We start from the raw sequence: 16,260 nt of genomic DNA, 5'->3' as shown, positions 1-16,260 counted from the left end.
GAATTAATCACGCAGATTAGCGTCTGTTGCCGATTTTTCAAAGGATGTATATAAAGTACAGTTTATACGTCACCCGTAAAGCACCCTTCGTGCATCCCATGCTCAAAACCCTAGAGTATTAATGCGGAAAATGTATTCGCTTCGATACAACCATCTTAATCACAATATCTAAACCAACCTCTCTATTCCCCAGCCTATCCGGCGGCGAGCTATTCGAGCGAATCACCGAGCCCGGCTACAGCATGAGTGAGGCGGAGGCCGCTCACTACATGCGGCAAGTGTGCGAGGGAGTCCGGCACATGCACGAGCAGAACATCCTGCATCTCGACCTCAAGCCGGAGAACGTCATGTGCCAGACCAAGAGCGGCACTGATGTCAAGGTGAGTGTAGGCCATGGTAGACAACTATAGTTTGGAAAATATAGCATGCGTCCCATGACAGCTGCCAAAAAAACACATTTGTAATTTTTCGTTTTTAAAACGAACTTTATTTAACAAGTATCTGTCAATCAAACGTGTGGGACTCATGCTATGCCAAAAACTGCATGATTGCATTTATGAACGAAGGAGTAGGTGGGATGTAGAACGCAGTTGTTACATTAGATGAAGAGAGACGATCGTCAAAGCGCGCATGTAATGTGAATGTATCAAACATTTCACCCTGCAGCTTCAAGAGGACCTAAAATGTGTCGTATGTGTAATGTGCATCCTAGAGTACTTATATGGTTTTAAAACACTTGTAATGCTGTCATTTGAAATTGTATTGTATTATTGCATAACCTGTATTTAATTAAAACCCACTGAACTCACAAAACCCTCTTCTCTGCAGATAATCGACTTCGGCCTAGCCACCAAACTAGACCCCAACGAGGTCGTCAAGATCTCCACGGGCACCGCGGAGTTCGCGGCGCCCGAGATCGTGGAGCGCGAGCCCGTCGGCTTCTACACCGACATGTGGGCCGTGGGCGTGCTCGCCTATGTACTGTGAGTATATAATAGATCTATATACCTAGAAGCATCCGTAGTCGACCTAGCTTCAGTGATCGCAACGATAGGTTAACAACACATGGCACGGTCAGCCATTGGCTGCGTAAACGATTTCAAGTGGTTTTTTTCTGGACGCTTCCGTGCTTCGGACGGCACGTTAAGTCGTGGGTCACGGTTGCTGTTTTTGCAGCAATCGTTAAGCCTAGTCAGAGGCCTTCGGGCAGCTTGAAAACATCTGCCAGTCGGGTTGCCCACTTACCCGACAACTCTCTCTGCACAAACTTGCTTGTGTTGGGGTCCACCGACCGGCACTAGGCCAGCGTGGTGGACTAGGCCTAAACCCTTACTTCATTGGAAGGAGACCCGTGATACCCGACTCAACATAGCCTAACTGAAACATCCGCTTTCCTCCCACAGACTGTCAGGCCTATCTCCGTTCGCGGGTAACAACGACATCGAGACCCTGAAGAACGTGAAGGCCTGCGACTGGGAGTTCGATGAAGAAGCCTTCATGCACGTCTCTGACGATGCCAAGGACTTCATCAGGAGACTGCTCGTCAAGAATAAGGAGTAAGTTTATAATAACATTTATTTGAAACATTGACAAAACCAACAAACAATATGTCGATTTTGACTGTGTTTTATAATGTTTATGAAAAGAGCCGTATTTTAACGGAGATTTTAGGCTTTAAAAGGCTTCATTTTTTTGGTGTCTTCTGAGTAAAATAAAAAGTTACTGTCCAAAGCCTGCCACAGCGTTGATTTTTATCTGGCTTTTGTTTTTTCCATGTGGTCTTCTAGGTTCCGGATAAAGTGCTGGATGCTTATAAACAGGCAAACCACATGTACTAAACAGATAAAATCCATTCTAACCCCCTCATCCCTCCCCCCCAGGAAGCGTCTCACCGCGCACGAGTGCCTCCTGCACGCGTGGCTCGCCGGCGACTCGACCAGCAGCCGCACCGCCACCATCGAGGCGCGCCGCTACGAGGCCCTGCGCGACCGCCTGCGCCGCCAGTACCAGGTCAGTGGCGCTACGCACCCCACACCACGTGTCCACAGGAGCGTCTCGGCAGTCAGTGGCGATACGGGTCGCTTCATGATGCAAGTGGTGTGATAGATATGGATCATATTGGTCGAACAGGCGGCTTGAAAACTAGTCATAGATGATGAGGATCTTCGGTAGATTATACCAGTCTGCTGCTTTACAGATTTTAAGGGTCCGTTTACACATAAATACCGGCAATATTAATATAATCAATTAAGGTTATATTTCCAATTATTAAAATCTGCTTTCGTCTCCGAGCGAGTCTGTGTGAACGGACCCTAATAGTTATTTCGGTAATTTTAGAGGTAGTTTACTGTCGAATCACATTATTTCTCATGCGATTATTGTAGTCAAGTTGCTCTTTCATCTGTATTTTGTGTTTGAAAATTAAGCACAAACACAGCTGATGCTGAGTGGGTCGCATATTTAATTTATATTTTTTTGCTAAACCATTTTTGATTTTTTTAGGATTGGTCATCGTTTGCGCTGCCCATCGGCCGGCTGAGCGAGTACAGCTCACTCAGGAAACTACTTGTCGAGAAGTGGAAGATATACGACGGACACTTCGGTATGATATACAGATTTACATTATAAGTACATTTATTAACGAACAAAAACAAATCATCAAGAAAGTTATTTAGGTTAACAGTTAGCTAGTTTTGTTTAATCAACTCATTTTAACTAAACGCCTCGAAGGCACCTGGTTTGATTCCCGGTCAGTCCTGATTGGTCTGAGTTGCTTTAATAAAGATTCTGTCTCGGTAGATATACCCGGTTAATTTGAGAAGCTCATTACATGGTTACTAAACAAAAATATACATAAGCTTACCCCGCATGGCGTTTTTGTTTATTAAAGCAAGGCGTCATTGCTTCTTTTGTTAAAATCTTAAAATTTATCCAAAATTTCTCCCTCAGACCGTCGCCAAGCCGCCCCGCGCTTCGTGATCCGCCCACAATCGGCGTTCTGCTACGAGGGGCAGTCCGTGAAGCTGTACTGCCGCGTGATCGCGTGCGCCGCGCCCACGCTGTCCTGGAGCCGCAACAACCAGGTCTTGAGACAGTCTGTGAAGTTTATGAAGAGGTGAGTCTGGGTGCACTAGACATAGCCCCCGGGCCGAAATCTGCAAAACTTTATCCATGTCAATATCATAGCACAGGCAATATCATATTTGAAAGTTATGCGGTAGTCTATTATCATAAATACCTATGAAGAGACAATTGAATTCCACTTTCAATGTTTTGTCAAAGGCATGAATTAGTCTGTTAATAAGTAGACTTCGAGCCCCGTTAGGAGATCTGGGAGTGAAATCAGTCTGAACTACCAGTGCCAGATTTCTCGTAAGACCCGGCTCAGGATAGCATAAGTCTTTTAACTATAGATGCAGCACTGTTAATTCGTTACTGAATGCTGTAGTGTTGAGCAGAACCCATAATTTCCTTCTTGTTTTGGCTGTCTAAAATAAATATCATTTGGTAATGAGGCCGCCGATGGCGCTATTTATTTGCTGTTTTACCTGGTACATACCCGCTAACCGCCCCCCTCTCTCCCACAGATACGCTGGCGACGACTACTACTTCATCATCAACCGCGCCAAGCTCGAGGACCGCGGAGAGTACATCATCAGGGCTGAGAATGCGTACGGATTCAGAGAGGAGGTCGTCTTCTTGAATGTGCAACGTGAGTGCCTGATTACTTATTCAAGCTTCGTTTTAGGCTACGTTCAAAGTAAAGCTGTTTGGCGCCGACTAAATAGTGGTGTAATGGTTTCGTATTCCTAGTGTACATAGTTTGTTACTTCAGTTGCGTATGCCTTGTTAGAGATGAGCAGTTTGCCTACTGGGAACTGGGCTTAAGGTGATGCCACACGGGCGTTGTAAATGTTAGAGATGTTCGTGACAGATGCTTTAGGTAGACTAGCGCAGCCGTTTAGAAACAGGCGATCGTATGATCCTCGTATTTTTATATACGGGCTTACAATCTTATTCATAGATATATGCTTCATATCTAAACATAACTTCTAAACTGACAATACAGTAATTTATGGTATTTCAAGAAACAAAAGACTATGATGGGTATTAAATCGTTTGACATTTTAAATGCACATTAGGCACATCACGAATTCAAACAATAACAATAAAATCATAAAGCTAATGGCTAATTTGTCGAGAATCAGGTCAGTTTCGCTGCAAATCTATTCATAGGTCACCTTTAGAATTACTCAGACGCTTCACCGAGACAACATGCTAATTATACGCACCTTTAATGTTCTTCTATCTGAAAACCACTGTCTCACCAATATTCAACCTTGATCCACACACAATAGCGATCATTTCTCTTCAACCAGTCACACTGCATAGGCGCGTTGCATTCTGTTTAAAACTGTGACAGTTAATTCTGATTCATCAGCAGTTAGCACAGAGTTGATATTTATTTGCGCGCGTGTAATTAAACGTTTGATCCCTGTCCAGATCTCGAGATCTGAACTGTTTCTGTAACTCGGGTTTGTAACAAATTGTTATTATCTTTGTGTTAATTGATAAATGTGTCTGCGACTGTGATATAAACGGATTGTGTGGCTGAGAGCTATATAGTTTGGTATGTTTTCATGTGTTTGTCTAGTAGTTATAGTTATTCCAAGTTTTGTCAAATATACCGTAGCCGGGACTTCAAATAAATAAAACGTTACATGGATGAGTAATGTGATAGTTGTGCCAGATTTATTTCATTAGCTGTTAGTATTTATATAATGAGGCGTTTGTTAAAAAAAAAAAAAGTTCCTTTTTGGAGAAATAGATGGCGTTGTCTGGGGTTGTACCAACTTTCAAACCCTCAGAACACACTCAGATCACAATATGTTATTCTGTGAGGCTAACGAAATGTGAAAGTGACGTAGGTAGGTAGAATTGTAGTATTATTTTCTCTATGATGTCGATGTCACTGTTGCTTCAGCGTTCAGTGCGATTGTGCGTAAAGCCGTTCTTTTCAAGTTTTCTCAGTTTCCTTGTGTTTCTCCTGTATTAATTGAGTTGTAGTTGAGCTATCTGCTCCTCCTCCCTTGATACTGTAGAGTTAGTGCACTTGAGATAGTGACTCTTTTGAGATAGTTTGAGTTTGAGTTCTTATTCTGAGTTTAGTACTCTTTGCTCTCTATGTAATTTTTGACAGTTGATACACTGCGTTTTCACGCCATCTATCCTCTTACCCAAAAGCTCAACTGACAGCTGTCAAGGAAAACGGCTCATTGACATACACATACCTGGTAACATGAGAAATGGGGCAAAGAAACCTAACCACCCTTAGGTATAATTTAATTTATCTAAAAACTCTAGATTAGGTGTAGATTTATAAGTATGAGTATTAGAAAAATATTCTCAAATATTTTGTTGTAGCTTGTTATAAATTTTATAATGTTAAAGAGTGGAGTAACTATAGTACGAGTTATTCAATACCAAGATTACAACAGTAACTGGTGCCAAGAATATGATGAGAAGAATTCACCTTGTGTGCCGTGTGTTGAGGCAGGTGTGGATTAACATGTTAGTATCGTGACAGCTCGAGGTGATTAGATTTGATCGCTATGATTTAATAAAAGCATTTAGGTATTGTGTCATACATTACTGTGCGCACATACATACCTACAAACCTATGTAATTTTTATGAAAATATAACATTCTGATTTATTAATTCGGGTATGATAAAACTAGAGTAGGTGGTACGTACGTATTACAGGTGTTGATAAAATACTCCATAATTTTTTTGAAAAAATCAAACACATTCGGATAAGTGAGTCTATGAAGTTATATGACCGCATGGTGACAAACATACAAGTGTAGCCCATTTAATTTTTGTTTTAATAAGTAGTAAATCCATTTTATTTATTTAGAAAAAAACAGTTTTTCAAATTCTCTTCCATTCTTATAGGTTATCTTGTAACTGTAACCTAACCAACCTCTCCCTCTACAGCCCTACCCAAGGTCCAGCGACAACACGTGGCCGAAGCGCCGCGGCGTCGCGAGGCACTTCCCTACACGTTCTGGCAGGAGTCGAGCGAGACGGCGCCCGCCTTCACGTTCCAGCTGCGCCCGCGCGTCATGCAGGCGCGCGACACCTGCAAGCTGCTCTGCTGCCTCAGCGGGAAGCCGCCGCCCACGGTCAAATGGTATGTGGTGTCTGCCTGTAGTGTAGGTACAGGAAAATGGGGCAGAAGCTGGCTTTTAGGTGATCTTTTGCAGCCTTCTTTAGGTCGGAGGAGGCTGCCAGGTTTGCTGATCCAATTTGGAAACACACTGGAAGAATCCGGAGCGCCTAAGTGTCTTAAAGCAGTCCTTTAGGTCCTTCTTCCGTTGCTAGATCGGCCGACAATCCTTAGGTATCTGTAGGTCCTTGTTCCGTTGCTAGTTATCCCGTGAACCCTTAGGTGTCTATAACTCCGCGTTTAGCGTTCATAAGACCAGGAGAGAAGGCTTCTTTAGACGTTAAAAGAATCCAGAGCGCCCAAGTGTCTTAAAGAGGTCTTTTGGGTTCATCTTCCATTGCTAGTTCTGCCTGCAACCTTTCGGTTTCTGTAGCTCCGTGTTTAGTGTCCATAATACCAGGAGTAGAAGGCTCCTGAAGCCCGGCGCTCCCTACACGTTCTGGCAGGAGTCGAGCGAGACGGCGCCCGCCTTCACGTTCCAGCTGCGCCCGCGCGTCATGCAGGCGCGCGACACCTGCAAGCTGCTCTGCTGCCTCAGCGGGAAGCCGCCGCCCACGGTCAAATGGTATGTGGTCTTGGGGCTGAATGATCCGGAAAAAACTGGTGTTTAGATGGTCTTTGTAGGGAAGCTTTTGGTCCAATGACGCTGATAGTTCTGCAGAAAGACGCTGGTAGAATCCAGAGCACCTAAGTGTCTTAAAACGATCCCTTAGGTCCTTATTCTGCTGGTAACTAGGTATCTTTAGGGGGCCGTCAAGCTTTCATAAGACCAGGAGTAGAAGGCTACTATGTCCTTCTTCCATCGCTAGTTCTTTCGACAACCCTTAAGTATCTATAGCGCAGCGTTAGTATCCTTAGCATCCCTAAAACCAGGAGTAGAAGGCTACTGGAGCCAGGCACTCCCCTACACGTTCTGGCAGGAGTCGAGCGAGACGGCGCCCGCCTTCACGTTCCAGCTGCGCCCGCGCGTCATGCAGGCGCGCGACACCTGCAAGCTGCTCTGCTGCCTCAGCGGGAAGCCGCCGCCCACGGTCAAATGGTATGTGGTCCGACTGAAGTGTAGGTACAGGAAAATGGGGAAGAAGCTGGGTTTTAGGTGGTCTTTTGCAGCAATTTTTAGGTCGAAGGGGGCTGCCAGGTTTGCTGATCCAATTTGGAAAGACAGTGGAAGAACCCAGAGCGCCTAAGTGTCTTAAAGCGGTTTTTAGGTTCATGTTCCGTTGCTAGTTCTGCAGAAAGACGCTGGTAGAATCCAGAGCGCCTCAGTGTCTTAAGCGGTCCTTTAAATCCTTGATCCGTTACTAGATCTGCTGGGTACCTTAGGTTTCTATAGCGCGACGCATAGTGTCCATGAAACAAGGAGTAAAAGGCTACTGGAGTCTGACACGCGGCCTCCCTAGACCCTCGCCTTTGAAAATAATCGTAAGAATAATCTTTTTTTCGCCATATAATACTTGTACAACAGTCGTCCACTGCTAAGAGTAGACCTCTAATAACAACCGCCGCAACACACTATCCTCAGCACCTTACACTAATTTCTAATCTCCTTACAGGTTCAAGGACCGTCGCGAGCTATCCAAGCACGACTACTCGATGACGCACTCGGACGGCGTGGTGACGCTGGAGATCATCGACTGCCGGCCCGAGGACAGCGGGAAGTACTCGTGCGTGGCCACCAACTGCCACGGACAGGACGAGACCAACTGCGTGGTTATTGTTGAGGGTATGTACTACTGCTGTAACACCACCGACATATTTGCAGTTAACAATCTTTAAGCACCCTCGTAAAACATCTCTGAGATCCATTAAAGCTACATCAGAATCGACAAGCGAGCGACGCTCTGTTTAAGGAGAATTAATTGCTAATCTTCGGTGGTCATAACCCCGCTGAAGATCACCAACTGCCACGGACAGGACGAGACCAACTGCGTGGTCATTGTTGAGGGTATGTACTGCTAATGTACCACCACCGACTCATAAGCTGTCAATTGACAATCCATAAGTAGCGCCTCTCCCTTGTAAAACATCTCTCAGATCCATTAAAGCTACGTCAGATTAGACAAGCGAACGATGTTGCTTAAGGATAGTTAATTGGTTATGTTCGGTGGTCATAACCCTGCTGAAGATCACCAACTGCCACGGACAGGACGAGACCAACTGCGTGGTCATTGTTGAGGGTATGTACGGTCAGGTGCAGAGAAACCTGACCCCCCTCTCATAGTAACAATGCTTCTGAGGGGGGTCAGGTTTATCTGCACCTGACCGTACCTCTCCAAGCACGACTACTCGATGACGCACTCGGACGGCGTGGTGACGCTGGAGATCATCGACTGCCGGCCCGAGGACAGCGGGAAGTACTCGTGCGTGGCCACCAACTGCCACGGACAGGACGAGACCAACTGCGTCGTCATTGTTGAGGGTATGTACTGCTAACGTACCACCACCGATATACTAGCAGTTAACAATCGGCTCGCTTGTTAAACATCTGTCAGATCCATTATAGCTACGTCAGAATAGACAAGCGAGCGATTCTCAGTTTAAAGAGAGATAATTGCTAATGTTCGGTGGTGGTAATCCTACTGGAGATCATGTGTCGTCACCTACTGCCACGGACAGGATGAGACCAACTGCGTGGTCATTGTTGAGGGTATGGACGCTTTTCTATACTTGCCAGGTTTTAAACTGGCTTTACGGTCACGCTGATGTATGTAGCTGAAGCAAAATCGATCCTGAATCACTCTGATAGCTCAGCGTTGACGGTCAGTGCCGAAACTTACAGTCAGCTCCATAAATATGTTTCATTCCAATTAGCATTAGACAAAAAGTTTAACTAAGGCTATTGGAGTATTGGGTGACGCACGCGTTTGGCTAGGTGACAAGTATTTTTGTAATATTTTTGTATTATTTAAAAGTCACCTCGTATAAACTCCAAAGAATAAAAACTGGTTTATGTTACTGAATTCGGACCTACGTCTCTTTTACCCTCGCTCGCTCTGAGCTGCATCGCACTTAAACATTTTTTAAGCAATGTTTAACTTCAGTACCTCATTGTTCATGTATTTCCGTAGGCGAGGTGATATCCGCGGAGCAGGCGCAGATGGCGCACAACTTCCTGCACTCGGGCGACCGCCGCTACATCGAGAAGCCGCTCAAGCCCGCGCCGCCGCCCATCGTCACCAAGACTAAGGTATGGCATCATCTACCTATTAATACTTATTAATTATATGAAACAGTACTTATGATCTGATCATACCAACTCAGCGTTATCAAAACGACAGTGGTTTTATTAACTCACTGACGTTTTGGTCGACAGGCGAACGTCAGGAATTAAAAGGAAAAACAAGGTTACTAGCAGTAGCAGCAATGCATTGAATTCGTTCGGTGTATGTAATAGTAATAACGCTGAGGTGGCATGAATGGAATAACATACCACCCCCTATCCAAACCGCCATGACATATCTATCATTCAAAAATAATATGAAAAAATATATTTTAGATAAACAAATATCCCTAGCTAATATAACATATAACTTTGAAAAGAAATTAAACTAAATATAGTGCTTACCCAAATCAATCTTATTAATTTATCTCAGTTTAATAATTTTTTTTTTTAATATTTAATATTTTTATAAATATCTAGTATACAATCCCTACATTAAAATACACACTTTCATCAAAATTCACTCACACAAACTTCAACGCATATTATAAAGCACCAAATTTGCATAATATAATTCCATTGTTTAAAACTATAATATATATAACACTGATACTACACAAAACATTATTTAACTCATACTTATCCACTCATTCAAAATTTTTAGTTACACATACCGATTTATTTAAAAAAGTTTTATTTATTTTTATTATTATTGTTTTTTTTTTTAAGATTATGAAATAAGTGCATGAAATTGTATTCTTCTTTTAGTTCTGTAGTTTACTTTACAAGGCGCCTCTGTTAGACTGTAAGGATCTTGTAAATAAAATAAACACACTGGGGCATGCTGAAAAACAGCGTCGATCGAAGACAAGTTTTCCGTCGACTTATGCTGAGCATGTCACCATTTGCCAAAAGAAAATTTTAATTTATTGAAGTACTTGTTTTAACTAAAATAGTATAATGTAACTTACCTAGTCATAATTAGTTATAATATAGAATAAGTTATGTAAGGTCATTTTTATTTTGGCAATAAAGCATATTTTACTTACTTTACTTACTTATGAATACGACACCAAGTAATAAATTCTTTTTCTTTAATCTGAGATAAATTGTGTTATAGAACCCTATACACATTGAAATTACTGAGTAGTTATTAATTAGGCATTATGAATGATTTTTATTATCGTTATGTACCTAATAACTAACCATTGATTTTATTCCATTACAAACTAACCCTGGAAAAAGGTACAACGGTAAGTACTAAAACATCTCTATCTTTATCACAAAGAAAAACCACCCCTAAACCTCAAATCATAAGCTCCAAAATGTCAGATGACTGTGGACCTGTCCTGTGTGACCTGTGTCGTCACTCATATACCCTTACTACATATTTCTATGGGAGACCCACCAGTGATTTTATTACAAAGGAAAACCGATATTAAATAAAGTTTAAATTTTTCCAGGTGACGGTAGACCCGCCAGTGAAGGCGCACGCGGCGCCCCGGCCCAAGTACTCCCCGCAGACGTCGGTGGAGGCCGGCAAGAAGAAGGGCTACGGGGCCAAGCTGGACACCGACGCCGCAAGGTCTAGGAGCACCACTAAGGAGCTTATATGTGAGTTTTGTCAATTTTTACTAATGTTAAAAAGGGTTGGTAGATAAGTGACCCTGATTATAGCAAATAGTTAATTAAAGTTATGTGTGAGTTGTTTGTGTACTTGGAATAGAGGGGATTCCACCAGGGATTTAGTTTTAGGTCTTCTGCCATCGGCAACGGCATATGGATGACCATATTGATATTTTCCAGCCCAAATCCACGAAATGACTGTATATCTAAATTATATCAAGAATAACTGTATAGGTAGATTCTACATAAAGGCATTTTTGATAGCTATCCCAAACCAGCATTTCTGCCATTAGTAACTCTTTTTAACCGACTTCAAAAAAAGGAGGAGGTTCTCAATTCGTCGGGATATTTGTTTTTTATACATCTTGATGTTCACTTTTTATTTGAAATACCTACTTATTTATCTCATGCTTACTATTATCTTGTGATTCCTATTGTCTTTTAGTATAAAATGCCTACTGCCTAAAATCTACCTCATAAATAACACAGTGCCAAAACACAAGTTCCATTACATAACTCGCCTTCTCCCCTTCCAGTGCCAGCGTCGGACAAGACAATGTGCAAGCCTTCCTTCGCTCGCGCGCTGCCCGACGTGTTCGTGGCTAAGGACGGAGCCCCATTGCTGCTGTCCTGCGCGGTTAGGGGCGACCCCGACCCGCGCGTCGAGTGGGCCAAGGACGGGAAGCCGCTGCACTCTTCTGAGGTGAGATATGATACTTGGGTCCAGTGGGCCATGGATAGGAAGCCACTTCATTCTGGTGTGATATGACTCCCTTGTCCAGTGGGAATTTTCAACCTCAAACCGTTCTTGGGCTATCTCTATCCATTTCTTATTGAATCATCACCAAAGCAGAGGGCTTCGGGCAGCTTGCAAACATCTGATAGTCGGGTTGCCCACTTACCCGACAACTCTCTCAGCACAAGCTTGCTTGTGTTGGGGCCCACCAACCCGCACTAGGCCAGCGTGGTGGACCCGTGCCCCAACAGTGGGGACATGATGGGCCGTCATTGGCTGTTGAATGAACCTTAAAATCATAAATAACCTGATGAATCCTCTCTCCAGGTGGTAGACCTGAAGTACAAGAACGGCGTAGCATCGCTGGCGATCAGCGAGATATTCCCCGAGGACGAGGGCGTGTACTCACTGCGCGCCATCAACAGCCAGGGCGACTGCGAGACGCACTGCAAGGTCGCCGTCAAACGTGAGTACAACATTACTAAGAATCCTTAGTAAATATGTTATACATACTTAAGTACTCCGCTAGCTGAGGTAGTTGAGGCCTCAGACACAAGAAGTCGCCACTGGCTTGCGCCAGATTCCCTGAACGATTTACCCTACGATTTTTGGTTCTTCTATGGTTACGAAGGGCCTAAAGCTTGCAGACTTTAGACCTATGTTACCGTATCCTTAAAAGCTGGTTGAAAAACATCAACACCGCATTTGACCATTCCTTCTTTGACTCAAGGCACCGGCCCAGTTTTTTTTATTTAGTTAATCTATCTAAGCTAAATAAGAAAGAAAGAAAATACATTTATTTCACACACACAGAATAAATAAAATAAGCACTTCAGTTCTACTTACCATGACATTCTAACCTACAAATCTCTCTCATTTCCCCCACAGCCATGGACTCGACAGCGGCTCCCCACACGCACGGCGCGCGCGACAAACCGCCCCGCATCGTGGACCACGCCGCCAGCCAGATAGTCAGCGACGGCGACAGTGTCACGCTACAATGCCGGTATGTCTATTTATTATGTGGGGATATCTCACACACGGCCATCCGACCCCAAGCTAGGCAGAGCCTGTGTTATGGGTATAGGACAGCTGATACATCGACACAAATACATAGATACATATATAAATATCAACACCCAAGACCCGAGTAAAAATATCTGTCTTTAAACAAATATCTGCACCAGCCGGGAATCGAACTCGGGACCTTTCGGAATAGCAGGGCCACTAACAACTACGCCATTCGACCGTCTATTCGATCTATCTATCATGGCGAGCTTATTTTCCGCATTTAGCCTCTAAGGTTGGCCATTATGCGTGAAATACATATTATTATGGGGTGACTAGCCATAACGCTACCCAAGCTCACGCCAGAAAGCCAGTAGACGACATAGATTGATTAGTGCCGGTATGTGTGCTAGTGCAGTGTAGGAGGTGTAGGTAGGTTCACGGAGGATGAACAATAAATTAAAAATGTCGTCACATATGAATGACGTTGAAGTATAGTGAACCTTAATTACGTGTGCATAACCATCAGACAATTATCTTGCTGCTGTCCAAAGAGCGCCACAATACTGTGACCTCAACGTCCTTCATCCAGCTATACCTATCTAAAGTTGTAGGTTTATAGCAATGAAGAGTCCTTGGACAACCGGTTACCGGTTTCTTGGCAGATATGACCGATTTACACCTGATTTACCTTTGAATTGCATATTTTTTATTAATCGGTAACGTTACCTCATTTATTACGTGGCAGCTTTCTGAGCAACTTTGCTTTCAATATAATTTGAACCTAACTATTTCCCGCAGAATTGTCGGCGCTGAGCGGTTCGACGTGGTGTGGCTGCACGACAACAAGGAGATCAAGCCCAGCAAGGACTTCCAGTACAGCAGCGAGGCCAACATACACAAGCTCACCATCGCGGAGATCTTCCCTGAGGACGCCGGTTAGTGATGATGATGATGATAAAAATATCATTCAAGTCTTGTACGGAACCGTTTTCATAAGTAGACCGATTATGTCGATTCTGAAGGCTTAAATTCTAATTTTAGACCTGTCAAAACCTAAATTTCTTTAATTAAAATTGTACTCTACGGGTGTTCCTGTAAATTTTGTAAAAAAAAATATGGTTTGACAGCGTTATAATTTGAATTTCTGCCTTCAGAATAGCTACCAATATCGTTGTTATCTGGACATGTTACTGACTGAAAAGCAGTAGGAGCACTCCTCGAATTGCGTAAATAGACAAATGGTATCGTTCCTATTAACGACTGCATTTTGCCTGCACTTTCCAAGGGACCTAAATATTGCTAGTGTGTTCAACTTACGTGAGTGATAGCGTGCTCCAGCCTACACGCGTGATACCGATATGACAGGAAAAATTACCTAAGCAAAGGTGCATTTCTGCATAAACCATTTAGCCATTCTATTAATTTACAGTGTGTTGCAAAAACATTTATAATAAGCCGAAAGGGCCTAATGATTACACATTCTCATAATTTTGGAAGATGTACGTTCAGGAGTTACAAGTTGTTTGTTAGGAACTTTGTATGGTATGCAATATTCTAAATAACTTTTATCTTTCTCCATAGGCGTCTACACCTGCGAAGCCTTCAACGACAGCGGCGAATCCTTCAGCGCGTGTTCACTAGTCGTGCGCGTGCCCGGGGAGGCGCCGGCCGCGCCGCAGTTCACCGCCTTCCCCGCCGCCGCCACCGTGCACTTGGACGAGCCAGCTGTCTTTGTGGCTGAGCTGGACAAGGTATGTACAGGCGGCGTAAAGTTCACAGCAGACATAAACGTATAGTCACCGTATCGCCTTTTCTCCAAGCTTGGCCCGATAAGGTATGTACAGGCAGCAAAAGAGATATAAATGCCACCCAAGCACAAACACTTTTAACGGGTACTACCTGTTACGAAAAATGAGCTGCTAATACCGCCTGTCATAAATCCGTAAGCTTCCACCTATCGGTATTGTACGTATCGGAACAAACGGATTTTCATAAATGTAAGTATGTAGTGACAATAACGATGAAGTGAATGCGATGTGAAGAAATACTGAATAAGATGCGTCCGTTGCGTACGATGCCGAAAGGTGGGCGCTTACCTTTAAAGTCCGCTGCCACACATAGTCACATCGGGCCATCCTCATCAAGCCACTTCCGACTACCTGTCTGTCGTCGGTCCAGAAGGCTGAATTATAGTCACCTCTTGAGAAATAGTCTACCCCAACGGTCATCCTATTTTCTAGTTACAATCACAACAGATATCAACATCAGCTCGTAATCGTTTACTGCTACTCATAATACCTATAAAAATCCCTAAAATTCTAACACGATCAAAATGATCAACTTTACTTTCCTTATGAAACATGTGCACTAAGAAATGCACTGAAATCAAATATAGAGGGAGCTGTTGTCGCGTATCTTAATAAATTCATAGCATTCGTTCACTAGTATACAAGCATTCGTATAGGTTATGTGAATGTCCGCTAGATGGCACCACTTATACAATTGATTGATAAATTACATTCTTATCTATTTTGTAAAATTATTAGGTAATAGCTATTTTAATACCAGTTGTTCACTATTTTACATGTTAGGTATACCTTTTTTCATCAAAACTGTACGATTCCGATAGGAGTCTATCGTGAAAATTCGGATATACTTACCTATCACATTCGAATTCGATTCATATTCCCCGTTTACTCTTAGAACTAATAAAAACATTTAATTCATACGTAAACCATTCCAATTGAAAATACCGGATTTCCGTGATAAGATTTACACCCAAACTAAGTCAGCGAGACGTACAAGTTGCCTTTATCGTGCGAAATACCTATAAATAACCTTTTTCTAATCTCCAATTTATCCCCACAGCCGCCGCTACAGCTCCAATGGCTGAAGGAAGGCAAGCCAGTCGACGAGACCTCTCTTCGGTACCGGTTCACGATGGAGGGCACCTCCAGGTACCGCTTCGAGATCACCCAGCCCGACCCTGAAGACTCGGGGCTCTACCAGGCCCGAGCGGTCGGCTCCAAGGGAGACAGCCTCGCCGCATTCTACTTGAATGTCACCGACTTCTAATTACGAATACTTTTTTTACCATAACTAAACTTTAGATTTAAAAAATATTTATTATTACGATTATTATTATTATTGTAAGTGTTATCAATGCCTTTGAGATTCTCTCTAGTCAGATGTAATGTACGCCGTTTCGTTGGTTTTAAATTTATTTATTTGTCGTCTAACGTTCACGTAATCAAAGCTTCTATTTTTAGCTTCAATGTCTTGGTGTGGTCTTTGTGATCCTTCCCCGGACACTCTTAGCCACCATGGAGTGTCCAAGGAACGATCGTGAAGGCCGAAGCCGAGCTAAATATACCTATAATTATTTTTATATAATATTAATACTATAAATTTAACGGTATTATTTAATTGTACATAATTTAATTTATATCATGTGACCCGCAATTATTTATAAATACAATATGTATTATCTAAAATTA

At 43.1% G+C, this 16,260-nt stretch overlaps 1 protein-coding gene across 1 annotated transcript in view; it reads left to right on the top strand.

Annotated features, from left to right (window-relative positions):
• The window catches only part of LOC105392710 (twitchin), a 122,884-nt gene extending 106,624 nt beyond the window's left edge, over nucleotides 1-16,260 (top strand). The window contains exons 138-154 of the mRNA XM_048630837.1: nucleotides 194-380; nucleotides 829-983; nucleotides 1,404-1,556; nucleotides 1,881-2,010; nucleotides 2,503-2,602; nucleotides 2,950-3,115; nucleotides 3,588-3,712; nucleotides 5,999-6,194; nucleotides 7,784-7,953; nucleotides 9,299-9,417; nucleotides 10,854-11,004; nucleotides 11,553-11,719; nucleotides 12,080-12,218; nucleotides 12,641-12,758; nucleotides 13,562-13,698; nucleotides 14,345-14,514; nucleotides 15,632-16,260. Coding sequence (XP_048486794.1) covers nucleotides 194-380; nucleotides 829-983; nucleotides 1,404-1,556; nucleotides 1,881-2,010; nucleotides 2,503-2,602; nucleotides 2,950-3,115; nucleotides 3,588-3,712; nucleotides 5,999-6,194; nucleotides 7,784-7,953; nucleotides 9,299-9,417; nucleotides 10,854-11,004; nucleotides 11,553-11,719; nucleotides 12,080-12,218; nucleotides 12,641-12,758; nucleotides 13,562-13,698; nucleotides 14,345-14,514; nucleotides 15,632-15,838 — 2,590 coding nt within the window. The 3' untranslated portion in view covers nucleotides 15,839-16,260. The remainder of the gene's footprint in view (nucleotides 1-193; nucleotides 381-828; nucleotides 984-1,403; nucleotides 1,557-1,880; nucleotides 2,011-2,502; nucleotides 2,603-2,949; nucleotides 3,116-3,587; nucleotides 3,713-5,998; nucleotides 6,195-7,783; nucleotides 7,954-9,298; nucleotides 9,418-10,853; nucleotides 11,005-11,552; nucleotides 11,720-12,079; nucleotides 12,219-12,640; nucleotides 12,759-13,561; nucleotides 13,699-14,344; nucleotides 14,515-15,631) is intronic.

This window comes from Plutella xylostella, chromosome 27 (genome assembly GCF_932276165.1).
Source record: "Plutella xylostella chromosome 27, ilPluXylo3.1, whole genome shotgun sequence".
NCBI classification, from domain to species: Eukaryota; Metazoa; Arthropoda; class Insecta; order Lepidoptera; family Plutellidae; genus Plutella; species Plutella xylostella.
Note: the sequence above shows the minus strand (reverse complement) of the source record. Positions and strands in the feature narration are given on the sequence as shown.